At 24.2% G+C, this 14,411-nt stretch overlaps 4 protein-coding genes across 4 annotated transcripts; 1 reads left to right on the forward strand and 3 right to left on the reverse strand.

Moving 5' to 3' along the window:
- Window positions 1-626: 626 nt before the first annotated feature.
- Start1 (Steroidogenic acute regulatory protein-like) lies at window positions 627-5,921 on the reverse strand. The gene is made up of 11 exons (XM_074243659.1): window positions 5,650-5,921; window positions 4,840-5,200; window positions 4,668-4,748; window positions 4,207-4,284; window positions 4,067-4,120; window positions 3,870-4,002; window positions 3,481-3,695; window positions 2,748-2,897; window positions 2,581-2,685; window positions 2,018-2,190; window positions 627-1,798 (listed from the first exon to the last, which is right to left on the reverse strand). Exons 2-11 carry the CDS (start codon window positions 5,089-5,091, stop codon window positions 1,585-1,587), a joined length of 1,455 nt encoding a protein of 484 aa, XP_074099760.1. The 5' UTR covers window positions 5,092-5,200; window positions 5,650-5,921; the 3' UTR covers window positions 627-1,584.
- A 577-nt stretch (window positions 5,922-6,498) lies between these two features.
- Window positions 6,499-9,324, reverse strand: LOC141527837 (NAD kinase 2, mitochondrial). Its single transcript, XM_074243526.1, has 5 exons — window positions 8,981-9,324; window positions 8,134-8,428; window positions 7,554-7,968; window positions 7,066-7,330; window positions 6,499-6,822 (listed from the first exon to the last, which is right to left on the reverse strand). The coding sequence occupies exons 1-5, from the start codon at window positions 9,018-9,020 to the stop codon at window positions 6,593-6,595; spliced, it is 1,245 nt and encodes a 414-aa protein (XP_074099627.1). The 5' UTR covers window positions 9,021-9,324; the 3' UTR covers window positions 6,499-6,592.
- Window positions 9,325-9,553: 229 nt separating this feature from the next.
- Window positions 9,554-10,847, reverse strand: LOC141527817 (uncharacterized). The gene is made up of 2 exons (XM_074243481.1): window positions 10,101-10,847; window positions 9,554-9,728 (listed from the first exon to the last, which is right to left on the reverse strand). The coding sequence occupies exon 1, from the start codon at window positions 10,845-10,847 to the stop codon at window positions 10,170-10,172; it is 678 nt and encodes a 225-aa protein (XP_074099582.1). The 3' UTR covers window positions 9,554-9,728; window positions 10,101-10,169.
- A 1,819-nt stretch (window positions 10,848-12,666) lies between these two features.
- Window positions 12,667-14,194, forward strand: LOC141527912 (transmembrane protease serine 11D-like). Its single transcript, XM_074243660.1, has 3 exons — window positions 12,667-12,725; window positions 12,804-12,874; window positions 13,326-14,194. Exons 2-3 carry the CDS (start codon window positions 12,826-12,828, stop codon window positions 14,105-14,107), a joined length of 831 nt encoding a protein of 276 aa, XP_074099761.1. The 5' UTR covers window positions 12,667-12,725; window positions 12,804-12,825; the 3' UTR covers window positions 14,108-14,194.
- Window positions 14,195-14,411: the final 217 nt, after the last annotated feature.

Below are 14,411 nucleotides of genomic sequence, written 5' to 3' on the forward strand. Positions count from 1 at the left end.
AAGTAGAAAAGGTACATATTCAGTCAGATTATTTTATTTTCTATTTTAATCAATTAATTAATTAATTATTATTATTAAAATTAATTTAAAAAATATTTTTTTTTAATTTAACGCATTATTATGATACTGAAGTTAGTCGTCAGCTGTTAATTTAAAAAATTTTTTTAACAAATAAATTACAATAAAAAAATTATTCTAAAAATTTTTCACTTGTAATTTTTATGAAAATAAATTTAGTAGATAATTAATAATTTTTTTTAACAAATAAATTGAGAAAAAAATTTGACATTTAGAAATTTTAAAAAATTAAAAATAATTTTTTTTTTTTTTTTTTGTTAAATTTAATTTAAAAATTTTTTAATGTCATAAAAAATTGCACTTATAGTTTTTCATGTTTTTTACATGTGAAAAAATTTATAAAAATTTCCATCAATTAAATTATTAAAAAATTTGACTTGTGAAAATTAATAAAAATTACAAGTAAAAATTTTTAGAAGCATTTTTTTATTATTTTTTTTTTTTTAATAATTAAATTAGAACAAAAAACTATTTTTAAAAAATTGCATGTGAAATTTTTTTTAAATAATTTTTTAATAAAAAAAAAAATCTAAAAATTTTTATGCAATTGTTTTTATTGGAAAAATTATAAGACACTTATAAAAATTCTAAAAGATAAAATTACAAATTTAGTTGTTATTTATTAAAGAAAATTTTAAAATTGATTATAAACTTTAAACACGTAAAAATAAAATTTTCAAAAACTTTAATTTAGTTTCTAAATATTCTGGTTGCAATTTCCAGGTCATATCTCTTTCTTTATTGTTTTCCATAAGTACCGAAACTCTGGTCATCGATCTGGTGAATAAAAAGTTTTTTTTGATAAATTATAAAGTTAGAAATAAGTTTTATTATCACATATTCGCATCACATATTTTAAAACTAAATTAAAAAAAAAATTTTTGAAAATAGAATTTTTTCCCGGGGGAAACCCATATTACCCCCTTAATACAAATTAAAATATTTTTAATAACAATCACTATTTATTTATCATTTGATCTTATATAATATATATAAAAAACATAAGTTTAATATTATTTAAATATTTATCATCAAATCCAATACAAAATTTAAATTTAAAAATTTTTTATGAAATTATTTTTAATAAATTACAATTAAATATTAAAATACTTGATCCTTAAAAATTTTAAGACTTATATATTTGTTCCGCAAGTTTTAAAGATAATGAAATCGCTATTTAAATTTCTAAGGACAACACTCTCGTCTTACAACACTTTAATTACTTTTTTTGATTTTAAACAATTAAAAAAAAAATCTTAAAATTATGAAATAAAAAATTTTTAACTGAATAATACAAAATTGTTTGTATTATTTAGTTTTAAAGATAAATGCACATTTTTTATATTACATATAATTTTTTTTTTAGTTAAAAATTATTATGTACAATCTTTCAGTAATTTTGTTCAACTGAACAGTTTTTCTCAAGTTATTACAATTAATTATTTTATTAAAAATAAAATAATTAATTTTTTTTTTTTTTTTTTTTGGTAAATTAAAAATAAACAATTATCCAGAATTAAGGAATAATTGATAAACATAAGACCGAATTGATTTAATCATTTTTTCAAGCATAGTCGCAATAGAGTTGTCAATAACTCTTTGTGGAATCCAGCCTTTTAAATCTAGATGAAGTATCCAAATTACTCGACATTGAAGGTCACTATTATCACCATTTGAATTTATTGGTTCTGCTGCTAAGCAGACAATAGTGTTTTCAGCTCTAGAAAAAATACAAATTTTTTTTTTAATTATTTATTTTATCATAAAAAAATTTGATAAAAAAATGTAATAAAAATTATTAAGTATTAATTTATCATCTATAATTTTGTAAAAATTTAAAGAAATAATTTAATTACTTTAAAAATTACATTATTAAATTTTTAACATTTACGGATGATAAATATATTATTTTAAATAGTTATAAAAATTAAATAATTACCGTATATGATTTTTACGAATCGGTAGATTAATATGTATAGAAATTCCACTACTCATATAATATTTTCCGCATTTATTACGATGTCGTAGTGTAACAAAATCCCTTGGGCCAATGAAACCAGCACCATAGCTTTTTGTTGCTTGGTAAACAATATCTGTGTTTAAATCTATAGTCTATTGAAAATAAAAAATATTAATAAACTTGTCAATTTTTTTTTAACAAATAAATTTGGTCCAAAAAATTATTTTAAAAAAATTGCATTCTTAATTTTTAAAAAATTTCTAAATATCAATTTTTTTTTTGTCACAATTTATTTGTTAAAAAAAATTTTTTTAATTATCAACTATTTACTAAATTAATTTATAATAATAAAGTTAGTCGACATTATTAATTTTTTATTTATTAAATTAAAAATAAAAAATATTTTTTAAAAATTGCATCCATAATTTTTCAAAATTTTTTTTTTATTTTTCTTTAATGATTTTTTTAATAGAAAAAAATTTTTTTAATTTTTAGATGTCGGTTAACTCAATTTTTATAATTAATTTTTATTTAAAAATTACCTGAATTTTTTGTACTACAGACACATCTTTATTCCACGATGCTACATCTTCAATATTATTATGTAAACAATCTATAAGACTGCTGGCTGATACGTTTATTATTCCCTAAAAAAAAAAATTTTTTTTAATTAATTAAAAGTAAAAAAAATTTTTTTTATAAAAATTACCTCAATTTTTAAAACTTTTCCAGAAGGCCGACTCATTACAGAAATAATATCTCCTTCATCTGTTGTACTTAATCTTTGCCAATCTTTTGAGAGTAAAAGATTATAAGATTGGTCAATTAGCAATGATGCTTTTTTTTTGTATTCTTCAATCTAAAAAAAATCAAAATTTAACTTAAAAAATTTAAATAATTTAATCATTAAAATTAAAAATAAATTATAATTCAGATCGCATTTGCGATGCATAGAAGTAAGTTATAGCAGCAAATATGCACTATTGACTTTATCAAGTTTGTCCAGTGGACCACTGCAGTGATTTGGCTTTACTTGTATTAATAGTAAGATAATATCTAAGGCAGACTACGTCGATATAAGCTTTACTTATGAGACCATTAGCAACCAGAGATTATACTATCACTTATTATTGGATTTACGGTACCTATACATTAAGTTTGGATGTTAGTAGTTCATATTAATAAAGCAAAATTAATTCATTTAAAATTTGATCTAAATTTTTGCTAATTGGTCCTGAGAGATAATTTTTGTATAATTAAATTTTGAACAATTTTTATTAAAAATAAATTTTTTTTTTACGAACAATATTTTGGCCATAATTAAAAAAATTTGAAATTTTTAATAATTATTTTAAAATTTAAGCAATAAAATTTTTAATTAATTTAAATTCATTTGAAAAAAATTTTAATTAATTAATATAAAGTTAAAAAAAATATTTTACCTTATCTTGTGATAAATTTGGTAAATTTGATATAACATTAAAAAATTCATCGTCTGAAATAGATGAAGAAGGTGGCTTTGAAGTATCTTCTTCTGTGTCTGAATGATTAGGCGAATCTAATGGAGTAAAAAAATTCCCCACGCTCTCAGCCATACGACTTGGTGCATTTTCCAAGACTTGACGAAGTAAAGGCGCTCTTTCATTGTCAATTGAGTCTATTAATTAAATATTATTTAATAATTAAAGAAAAAAAATTTTTAATTAATTTAAAAAAAATTAATAATTAAATAAAAAAATTTTTTAATTAATTAAAAAAAATTTTTATCAAAAAAAAAAAAAATTTTTAATTTCAAGTCAGTAATATTAAAATAAAAAAAAAATTAATTTACTTATGAACCAATCGTGTGCTTGAATTTCTTGCGGTACAACACGAGAGTCAAAGTACCAAGCTTCACCCCACGCTATTACAAATGACGTTAAAATTAAAAGAGCCTGAAAGCCAGGTTGTGAAACTGCATTCCACTGAAATAAAATTTTAGTAAATAATTCTGACAATTTTTTTTTTTGATTATTCTAAAATACTTACATTAAAAAAATAAGCTTTAGCTCCAAGGAAGGCACAAGTAAGGGCAGTTGTTAACTAAGTTAATTAAATATCAAATATCTCATCAATATAATTAATTTAAATTTTTAGAATATTTATTTTAAAGCTAGTTGTGAACTTACCGCAACCATTGACCAGTGGTTTATTTGCAGTAGTCCATAAAATAATAGTAATATTGTGAATCGTAATACTGCTGCCATCTAAAATTAAATTAAATTATTATCGATTAATATTAATAATACAAACGTAGAGTTATTAATAAAAAATAAAAAATTTTATATTTTTTTACTGGCTATAAAAAATATTTATTATGATAAGTAGGGTCAAATTTTTCAATTGGTTAAAAAAAAAATTGTTCAAAATTTAATTTTGTAAAAAAAAATTTTTTTTTGATTTAAAAAAAAAAAAAAAAATTTTGTTGTAATTCAAAAATTAAGATTTATAATTAAAGATTAAAATTTTTTTATAACTATAAATCTTACTATTGAAATTACGATGAAATTATTAATCCTAAAGAATTTTATAAAATTAAATTTTGAAAAATTTTTTTTATACTAAAATTACTAAATTGATAATTACTTACAATTATATCAAAAAGTGACGTAGAAATAGTATAATGAAGAACTTGTTCCACAAACGCAGTTGTAATATTCTCACCTGCTATCTAAAAAAACAAAAAAAAAATTTTTAATTATTTTTAACAATTAATAACAATTAAAAAAAAAAAAAAATAATAATAATAATAATAAACAAACCGTTGTACAAATCAACCACATAAGGCATGTAAATAGTAAATCGAACGTTACTAGCAAACAAAAAAATCTTCTGACCCCCGACATCCTTCCATTATACCGAGCGCCAGCAATTAAATCCTCACTAATAACATAATCCCGATTAATGCTGCTGACACTTCTTTGTGTATAGGAACCACTTCGTTGGGATTGCAGTGAGCCATTTAAAAAATTTTCAGCTGCTGCACGGAGTTGTCGATCCTCCTCTGTCATCATTTTCTTCCTCTTTATTTTAACTCCAGGTATTTTATTTTAAATTGTTGTTTACTTGGTTACTATGCATGTGATTTTATAATTACATGGCTCAAGAATTTTTTATAAAAATCTGTAAAATATAATTTTTATTTAAAAGAAATATTTTTTAAAAATTGCATAAAAATTTTTAGAATTTTTTTTTTTATTAAAAAATTATTTAAAAAAAAATTTCACATGTAGAAAATTTTAAAAATTACACATGCAATTTTTTAAAAATATTTCTTTGTTCTAATTTAATTATTAAGAAAAAAAAAAATAATAAAAAAATGCTTCTAAAAATTTTCACTTGTAATTTTTATTAATTTTCACATTTGGAATTTATTTTAATTGAATTAATTTTTTAAAATTATTTTTATTAATTAAATTTTTTTTTTATAAAAATATAATTGTTACAAATTTATAAAAAAAATATTTACTGTTTGCTAACCTCAGTGTCATTTTAATTATTCTAATTTTTGTTAATTTATCAAAAAGTTGTCATTGTTACTCTACATATAAAAAAAATAAATAAATTGTTACCTTGAAAAGTTTTTTGAATGAATTATGGTGAGTAAATGGTTATAAAAAATGTTTCAAGTTGATTATTATTTACATTACACTGTTATTATCCATTTAATTAAATATATTTCATTAAATCATATGTTTATATTAAATTGTGTAAATTCAATAATTTTAAGGATATATTAACTGTTATTAGCATTTATCAACTTATAAACAACATTAATAAATATTTTATCATTCTGACAACACACCGATATAAACCTATGCAATGTTTTCGTGAATAATGCTGAGTGGCTGAGTGGCGTTTATTATGTTATTTTTTGTATTTTTTTTTTTTTATGGTTATGCCTCTGGTGGAGAAAAATAGAAGCTGAATTAATAATTTAAAGTATCGACTGCGCGGCAATTTTCCCGGGAAAATTTTGAATTTAAAAAAAAAAATTAAAATATTTAAAAAAAATTGTATTTTTATTTTTTAATTTATAAATGTCAATTTTTTATTATAATTTATTTATTAAAAAAATTATCAAATATCTGGTAAATTAATTTTTATTTAAAAAAACTATTTTAAAAATTTTTAAATTTATGAAAAAATATATTTATTTAGTTAAAAAATAATTATATATGTCAAATAAAATAATTTTTTTTATAATATAATATATGATGCCCTTGTTTAAATAATGAATGTAAATAATAGAGATTCAGTAAAACTTAAGAATTAATATTGACATTTATCAACTCGTTAATAACGACACTACTTAATAACTTTAAGTCACTTTATCGATTTTTAAATTAACCTTTCAATTTATAGGGCAAATGTAATTAATACAATTAATATATCAAGTACATTTGTTAATAAAAAAAATATTTAAGTGTTAAAATATCAATAATAATTCTCAAGTTTTACAAAGTTGATTTTTATGCGAGATAAAATCAATTGAATTTCTCTAATTGGAATATATTAAAAAAATTTAATTGTCCTAAGCGCATCATCGGGATTGGTCTCAAGAAGAGCTATGGTGGCAATATTGAATGGTACTCCTATACCGCCATCCAACACCAATCCTCCATCGTAGCAATGAGATCTTATTGTCAAACGATTACAAAATCCACGAGGTTTCATTGTTTTTGGTAATGGCCATATTTCGTTTAAGATAATGTCTCTAATGGCATAACTAATTTGCGTATCATCTGAAAAAAAAATTAAAATGTTTTTTTAAATAGGTATTAAATTTTTTAATGATACTGAAGTTAACAGACATAAAAAAATTTTTAATATGTTATTTTATAGCCATCAAATTATTATAAAAAAAAATTATTAAAAAAATTCCCCATGTAAAAATTAAAAAAAATTAAAAAAAATTTTTTTTAATTATTAAGAATTAAAAAAAATTGTCAGCTAACTTCAGTATTATTTTTATAATAAAATAATACCTAATTTAAATTGTAGCCTATTATTATAATCATTAGAAATTTTTTTAATTTCTTTGTCAGTGTATTTATTATTCAATGTCGAAACATTTAAAACTTCCTTGACAATTTGTGGTGTTAAGCTATTAATTGCTTTGTACCAAGAACTTGAACCTGTTCCAGTGCTTATACATATTCCAGAACTCTTAAATTTATGGTAGTTTTCTTCATCATCCATACGTATTTCTAATAAACTTGTTTTAGCTGATAATGCTTCTCCAATAAATACCTAAAAATAATTTTAAAAATTTATTTTTTCAATTTAAAAAATTTAATTATTAAATTAAAAATTTAAATAAATATTTTAGCGACTTGTTAAAAATATTTAATAATTTTTTAATGATAGTTTTTTTTTTTTTTTTAATATATATTATTAATCCACCTTGATCTAATTTCTGACATGTTGTATAAATATGCTAAATTAATTATTAAATATTTATATTATTCCTTACTTCATTCAATGCAAGCCAAGGTAACTTTCGCTGATGAAATTTCCTACCATCAGACTCTAATTCTTTATTACAATCAGCTTGATAATTTTCATACCCAGGAATTTGATTTTTTTCGTGCATATGAAACGGCTGCTGCCAAATTTTACACTTTTCTCCCTGAAGAGTAACTCTAATTCTAGTTCTCATTACAAATTCATAGTCTCCAGCGTTTAATAGCTCAAAAATCTTCGGAATATCATCTGTGTAGCGTCGATGTAACATTAGATATCCTTCCGATGAATCTGGGTCGGAATTTATTCCTAAAATTGGCTTTTTGTTGTCCATTATAAAATTGGCGCCGAGTAAAAATGTCCCGTCACCGCCGATAGCTATCACCAAATCAGCCCAGTCAAAATCTGCTTTTCTAATAGTGAACCTAAAAAAAAAAATTAAATTATAATTGTCAGAATTTTTTTCCAAGACTAATATTTTCGGCAAAAATCTTGAGCTTAATAATAATAATTTTTAGACTGATAAAAAAAGAATTAAAATTAATTATTAACATTTTAAAATTATTTTTGGCCCTAGTAATTACAACTACCTATCTGTTATTTGATAATTAATATTATTCTTCTTCAAAGTATCAACAAGCTTCCTTTCGACAATTTTATTTTTCTCATGACTTGCTAACATGCTGTCATAATTAGCTCCGCGATCCAATAAGCGGGATTTAAATTCCCCGTCATCAATATCAGGCTCTTGAGAACGTTCAAATTGATATCTTGAAACTTTTGATACAATTAGTACTCGTTCAGGTACCAAGCTACTCGATTGATGCCTCATAATTGATAAATTTAATGAATTTTTGGAAAACGTTTGCAAGCTTAATAAAATTCCTGTAACATAAAAAATTATCTAAAATTAATTTTAATTTATAAAAAAAAATATATATATATATATATATATATATATATATATATATATATATATATATATATATATATATATATATATATATATTTTTTTTTTTACGGACACTAAAATTAGTAGACACTTGACAATTTTTTTTTTTTTATTTTTAGAAAATAAACTAAGCCTAGAAAATTGTTTTTTTTTTTTTAATCAAAATTAATTTAGCAGATATTCAATAATTTTTAGAAATTTTTTTAACAAATAAATTGTGGCAAAAAAAATTAAAAAAAAAATTAAAAATGCAATTTTTTAGAGTTAATTTAATTGTTAAATAAAATTAAAAATTGGACAAGTGACAGCTATATTTAATATAATTTTTAAAAAATGACATTTTTAATTTTTTAATTTCCAAAAATGGAATTTTAAAAATAAAATTTGTCAAAAAATTCTAAAAATTATCAAATGTCTAAATATATAAATTAAATCTATCACAATTGTAATTAAATATTAAAAAAAAATAATAATAAAATAATTACTTCCTGCATCTCGTCGAAAACAGCTGACAAAAACCGTCATTACAATAAAAATAATGAAATAATAAATATTTAATTTTTAAACTTTTTAACTCTGTGTTTACAAAGTTTACAAAGCATAGTTATTATAGTTACAGACATCTAACCTTAAATGCCACAAGAATAAGCTGATTAATAAAATAAATATCCAAGGCTTAAAAATAATATACTTGACAGTAAAAAAATTAATTTGCTTGCAAGTGTAAGACACTTTAGTTCATCGAGGTCATTTATTTTTACAGTGATAAGTACGATTTCAAACGACCGTGATTTTTTAAATCTTATCATTCTCTATGACATGACGTTTATTTTATTATTGATACGGTATTTAGTCAATATACAGATTATTAACAATAATGGCCAAGTGACCGCCATTTTACTGACAGTTAGAATGGCTTTTAGTCTTCCCTCAATCCGCAACTAAAGTTACTAGAAATATTAGCCGATAGTACTGAAGTTAGCGGCCAGCTGTTAAGGGGGATAGCCACTGTGACGCTGGAAAAAATAGGCAATTTTCGGGAATTTTTTTTACTAGGATAATAAAGGAATTTGGGGATCGGGTTTTTTTTGTTTTATAAAGTATATGTTGAGGATAATTCTCCTAAATTTTTATTCAAAAATATTTTGTTATCACAAAGTTATAAACATTTTTGTAGAGCACCAAAAAAATTTCCCCCTCCATTGCCGGTACTGTAACTCAAAAACGGATTATCTGAAACAAAAAAACCAAACGGCATTTTAATCTATAGGAATGTCGCTATCGTCGCACGTAGGGGATTTTGAAAATTTTGATTTGAGAAAAAATGGCGCCATATTGAAAATTTTTTCGTCTTTTTTCCTCATTTTTTGGACTCAAACAGCCTTAAAAATCTTAAAAATTAAAATTTTCAAAATCCCCTACGTGCGACGATAGCCACTAAGTAGACGAATACGGGGAAACAAAAAAATTGAGAATCGGTTCATATTTACGAAAGTTACAGTACCGGAAAGTTTGAAAAAGTCGTTTTGAGAAAAACGCGAGTAAAGTTTTAAGAAGATTCTCGCAACTTTAAAATCTAGTCTTTCACAAAATATTCATACTCACATCAAACTATCAAGTCCTGGGCCATATGAGGGTTCTTCCTCCTTATCTTTAGTATTGACCTTGACTTTTTTATTTTTTACTGGCCGTTTCCATGCGGCTTTCAGCAGCTTTAACCCGAGTAGCGTCGCGCTCAGCGCAGTATGAGTAGAGTGTTGGTCCTACTTTAACATCGAGATTCTCTAATATCTTCAGAGTTGCTAGAGCCCCATCATTGAATGTAATTGTTGAAATATATAAAGCTATTTCAACAATAAGGGAATAAGAAGAATTTGTTTTTGGGGCGAGCTGCCACACTAATGCATTGAAGCTTTCATTATTATTTTGTGTAAACCCACCGACACATCGTTCCAATAACTCTGGATTCGATAGATCTTCATAAATCGGTATTAAAGCTTCCGCAATATCTGCAGGAAGTGGTGGTTTTTCAACTAATGAGTCCAAAGTATTTGTTGCCACAGCTTTTTGAAATTGACACCACGAATTTGCACCTTCAGGACAAAGAAAATGCTGCGGATCTTCGGGTGATGAAAACTTGTGATAAAATGTTTGCCAAATAGCATTATACATCTCATCAACATCATTAGAATGACGTCTGATTGCTAAACCATAATACTTTGTAAATTCATTAATTGCTTTGTCCGTTAATCGACCTTTCCCACCTAAACTTTTCTGTGTATTTTCTTCTTTTCCTGTTTTTGTCTTCTTGTTAGTTCGTTGCTTCTTCAAAGCCCTTAGTCGACTGCCCATTCGTTTTTGCACGTGATTAATACATTCCTTTTTTTTATCTTCACCATGTCCCCATACGGTTTAGCATCACAAATATTTTTATACGTTTTAGTGTCACCATCACCTATATAGTTTACATACTTAACGTTATGTAATAACTCTGATCGCATAAACATCTCTTTTATTCCATCTACCTCCATTTGTCCAGAAGAATTTTCATGGTTTATTGGACAGTCTAGAGCATGGTCTTGCATAAATTGATCGTATTCAGCTGTTCCTTTTTTGAGCTCATTAGCGCACACATCTTACAATAACTGGATTTCATACTTACATCTACGATTTTGCCAGTGAAGTAACCAATTAGAGAAGATATACCAAATGAAGATTTAAACCCTCTTTTCTTCCAACTACCGTCACCGGAGACAGAAATTCCAGGAATGTCATTGGATTTTAAATGCTTGCAGGTTTCTTGGATTTCTTCTTTAGCAGCTTTTTTCAACACTAAATCACAACAGTTTCTAGCTGCATTTCTGATTTGTGTGACCAGACGATCGTAAAAGCTATGGAACATTGGTCGTGGTAAATCCATGAAAGCACAAAATCTTTCAGCTCCAGATAACCCAATACCAATTATCCGCATTGCAAAGATGAAACGGCGATTAATTTCATACGCATTCTTGATGAGTGGACATGAATTTATCAAAACTGGATCACATTTTTGCAATTCACAACTAGTTTAAAACCTAATCCTCGAATACTTGTCTCAGTAAAGTTTACATCACCACCACACTTTTTACACGATACACAGCCACTTAGTAAATTAAATATCGAAAAAAATTTATAATTTTGTAGCTAATACTCGAATCAATTGTACAATCAGATTTTTGTGATAATTTCCTCTTGGAAGCACTATCACGTCGTTGAGAGCCAGTATTTTTTCAGTTTCATATCTGTTGAGCGGTCGATTAAATTTTTTCCTGTCGTTTGGCAGTTTTCTTTCGTTTTTAATAACTTTACTTTGTTTACGATCCATTATTTAACAAATTTTTTTGTTAAATAAACAAAAAAAAAAAGATCAGAAGATTTAAAAAAATAAGTAAGTAAACAATAACGAGTACACTAAGAAACTCAATAAATTAAAGAACGAGTGTGTATTCATACAAAACAACTAAACTATGAGGTACAGTATCTCAACAATAAGAAAAAATATACGTTAAAAGTCAAATAATTGTAACGGTTGACAATCGTGAGGGAAAACAATCGCCAACCCGTACGAATCAAAGACGGAGCGAGCAGGCGACGTTTTCGTCGAAGCGCCGCGCGTAAAACGGTCAATCGACGCGCTCTTATAAAAATGACTATAACTCGAAAACTATTCGGAATTTTTCTATAAAATTTGAAATACATAATTTTGAATATATAAACTTCAGTTTAATGAAAAAAAAAAAAAATTTTTTTCCGAAATTTTACAGTGGCTATCCCCCTTAATTTAAAAAATATTTTTTTACAAATTAATTTCAAATAAAATGGTACTTACAAATAAAATAGTACTGAAGTTAACGGTCAGCTGTCAATTTTAAAAATTTTTTTAATAAATTAATTACAAAAATAATTATAAAAAAAAAAAAATTTATACATCATTTTGGCACTGCAAAGCATAAGAAGAAGAGACAATAAAAATGTTATTATGGATAAATTTAAATTTTACATTAAACGTAAAAAGATTACATAAATAGAAAAAGGTTAAATGTCATTGATATGAAGCACTCAATAAATTAATTATCAGCTTCTTCTCTCTCTCACATATTTTTTCAATTTTATTTTTTACCCATTTTCTCAGAAGTAACTCATCATAAAATCATTAACTCAGGGAATTCCTTGTGAAATTATTCTAAAAATGTAAGTAACATTATTGAATATAATAAACTTGTTTATAATTAAGATATTCACTAACAATTCTGACATACCTTATTCTAGACAAGCAACAAAATTAAAAAAAATGACACTGAAGTTAGTGATTGTCTTCACGTACGTCGTTTCTGTCAGTGGTAAGTTACACATTTTAAAAATAAAATTTTTAAATAAAAATATAGCAGATATTTGTGTATTTAAAAAAAATTTTTTTTAACAAATAAATTACGGCAAAAAAAAATTGATATTCAGAAATTTTAAAAAATTGTTTTTTTAAATGGTGAAGTGACTGCTAATAATGTCATAATTATTTTTCTAAATCCTTGATACTTAAATTTTTTAATTTTTAATTGCATATAAATTTACATTAATTTTATTTTCAAAATAATATAAAGTGAGATGACATTTAAAAATTAAAAATCAATTTTTTTTTTTTTTTTTTTTTTTTTTAAAAAATTATTATATAAAAAAAATTACTAGTTAAATTTTAAAAAATATTTTTTTTTTTATTATTACATGGAAAAATTAAGATGACGCTGGATATAATCCCAGATTATAATGAGTATAATTTATCTATTTATTTTTCAGCATTGATATTTCATACGAGACAATATGACGTGGTGCAAAACCCCATTAAATTCTACGAAAATGCAACTACTGCAATTATAAAAAAAGAAATACCCGGTTGGCACGTGAGCATTAGAATCCGAAACGTTCATTATTGCAACGGAGCTATAATCCACAATAACTGGGTGGTAACTTCAGCTCAGTGTATTTTTAACTGTGACTCAATGAAGTCAATGGTCACAGTTCAGTCAATAAATCCCAAAACTAGCAACAGTACTAATATCCACAAAGTTATAAAATATATATTCCATGAAGGCTTTAAATTAAACGAATGCAACTTGCCGATCAATGACATTGGATTGCTGCAAATAGAAAATAGTTTCTTTTTTTACGGATTAGTTCCTGCAAAAATGATAAAAATCTCCAGCCCGATGACTGTTACTCTGGATACAAAGGTGGATGTTTCAGGTTGGGAATACGGTGTCATCAACAACAAAACTGCAGAAGTAGGAAAAGTTGACCAATGGATGACCATCGGCAATCAACAGTGCCTTGCATATTACTACTCTTTGACTGCGATGCCCACTGGTCAATTTTGTGCAGTTTCAAGCCAACAAACTGCGGAAAATCCATGTAGCTTTGTTGATCTTGGCAGCCCGATGGTCTTGGATGATCGTCTGGTGGGCATCAAGTCCTGGAAAATGAATTGTACACTGTTTCCTCATTCTCCTACGCTGTTTACCAATGTTAGAATTTACTATGATTGGATTAGAGCCAAAACGGGAAATGTTATTAGTTTGTAAGCAAAGTAAAATTTTTAATTTTATATTTTGCAATTACTTTTAATAACAGAGAAAATTAAATTTCCTGTTTAAAGGTAAAAAAAATAATTATATATGATCACATATAATTATATATAAACACATATAACTATATATATAAATACATATAATTATATATAAATTTTTTTACAATAAAAGGATATGGAAAAATGGATTAAAAATAAAAATATTAAAAGAATTAAAATTTCCACGCTTCACATGAACTTTATTAATTAGTTTTAATACATTAATTAAGGTTGTTAAATAGCGCTGAGTAAAACTAAAC

This window comes from Cotesia typhae, unplaced genomic scaffold, assembly GCF_013202065.1.
Source record: "Cotesia typhae breed Kobodo isofemale line unplaced genomic scaffold, CoteBio_Ctyphae contig_413, whole genome shotgun sequence".
NCBI lineage: Eukaryota > Metazoa > Arthropoda > Insecta > Hymenoptera > Braconidae > Cotesia > Cotesia typhae.

Excerpts from the sequence above, each read along its gene's own strand:
- Start1 (XM_074243659.1), bottom strand. The coding sequence starts at position 5,091 with ATGATGACAGAGGAGGATCGACAACTCCGTGCAGCAGCTGAAAATTTT. Across the intron at positions 4,121-4,206 it reads ACCACTGGTCAATGGTTGCG|TTAACAACTGCCCTTACTTG; the intron begins GTAAGTTCACAA and ends TAATTAACTTAG. Across the intron at positions 2,191-2,580 it reads CTGTAGTACAAAAAATTCAG|ACTATAGATTTAAACACAGA; the intron begins GTAATTTTTAAA and ends TATTTTCAATAG.
- LOC141527837 (XM_074243526.1), bottom strand. The coding sequence starts at position 9,020 with ATGACGGTTTTTGTCAGCTGTTTTCGACGAGATGCAGGAA. Across the intron at positions 7,331-7,553 it reads CTTGGCTTGCATTGAATGAA|GTATTTATTGGAGAAGCATT; the intron begins GTAAGGAATAAT and ends AATTATTTTTAG. Across the intron at positions 6,823-7,065 it reads TAGGCTACAATTTAAATTAG|ATGATACGCAAATTAGTTAT; the intron begins GTATTATTTTAT and ends TTTTTTTTTCAG.
- LOC141527817 (XM_074243481.1), bottom strand. The coding sequence starts at position 10,847 with ATGGGCAGTCGACTAAGGGCTTTGAAGAAGCAACGAACTAACAAGAAG.
- LOC141527912 (XM_074243660.1), top strand. The coding sequence starts at position 12,826 with ATGACACTGAAGTTAGTGATTGTCTTCACGTACGTCGTTTCTGTCAGT. Across the intron at positions 12,875-13,325 it reads GTACGTCGTTTCTGTCAGTG|CATTGATATTTCATACGAGA; the intron begins GTAAGTTACACA and ends TTTATTTTTCAG.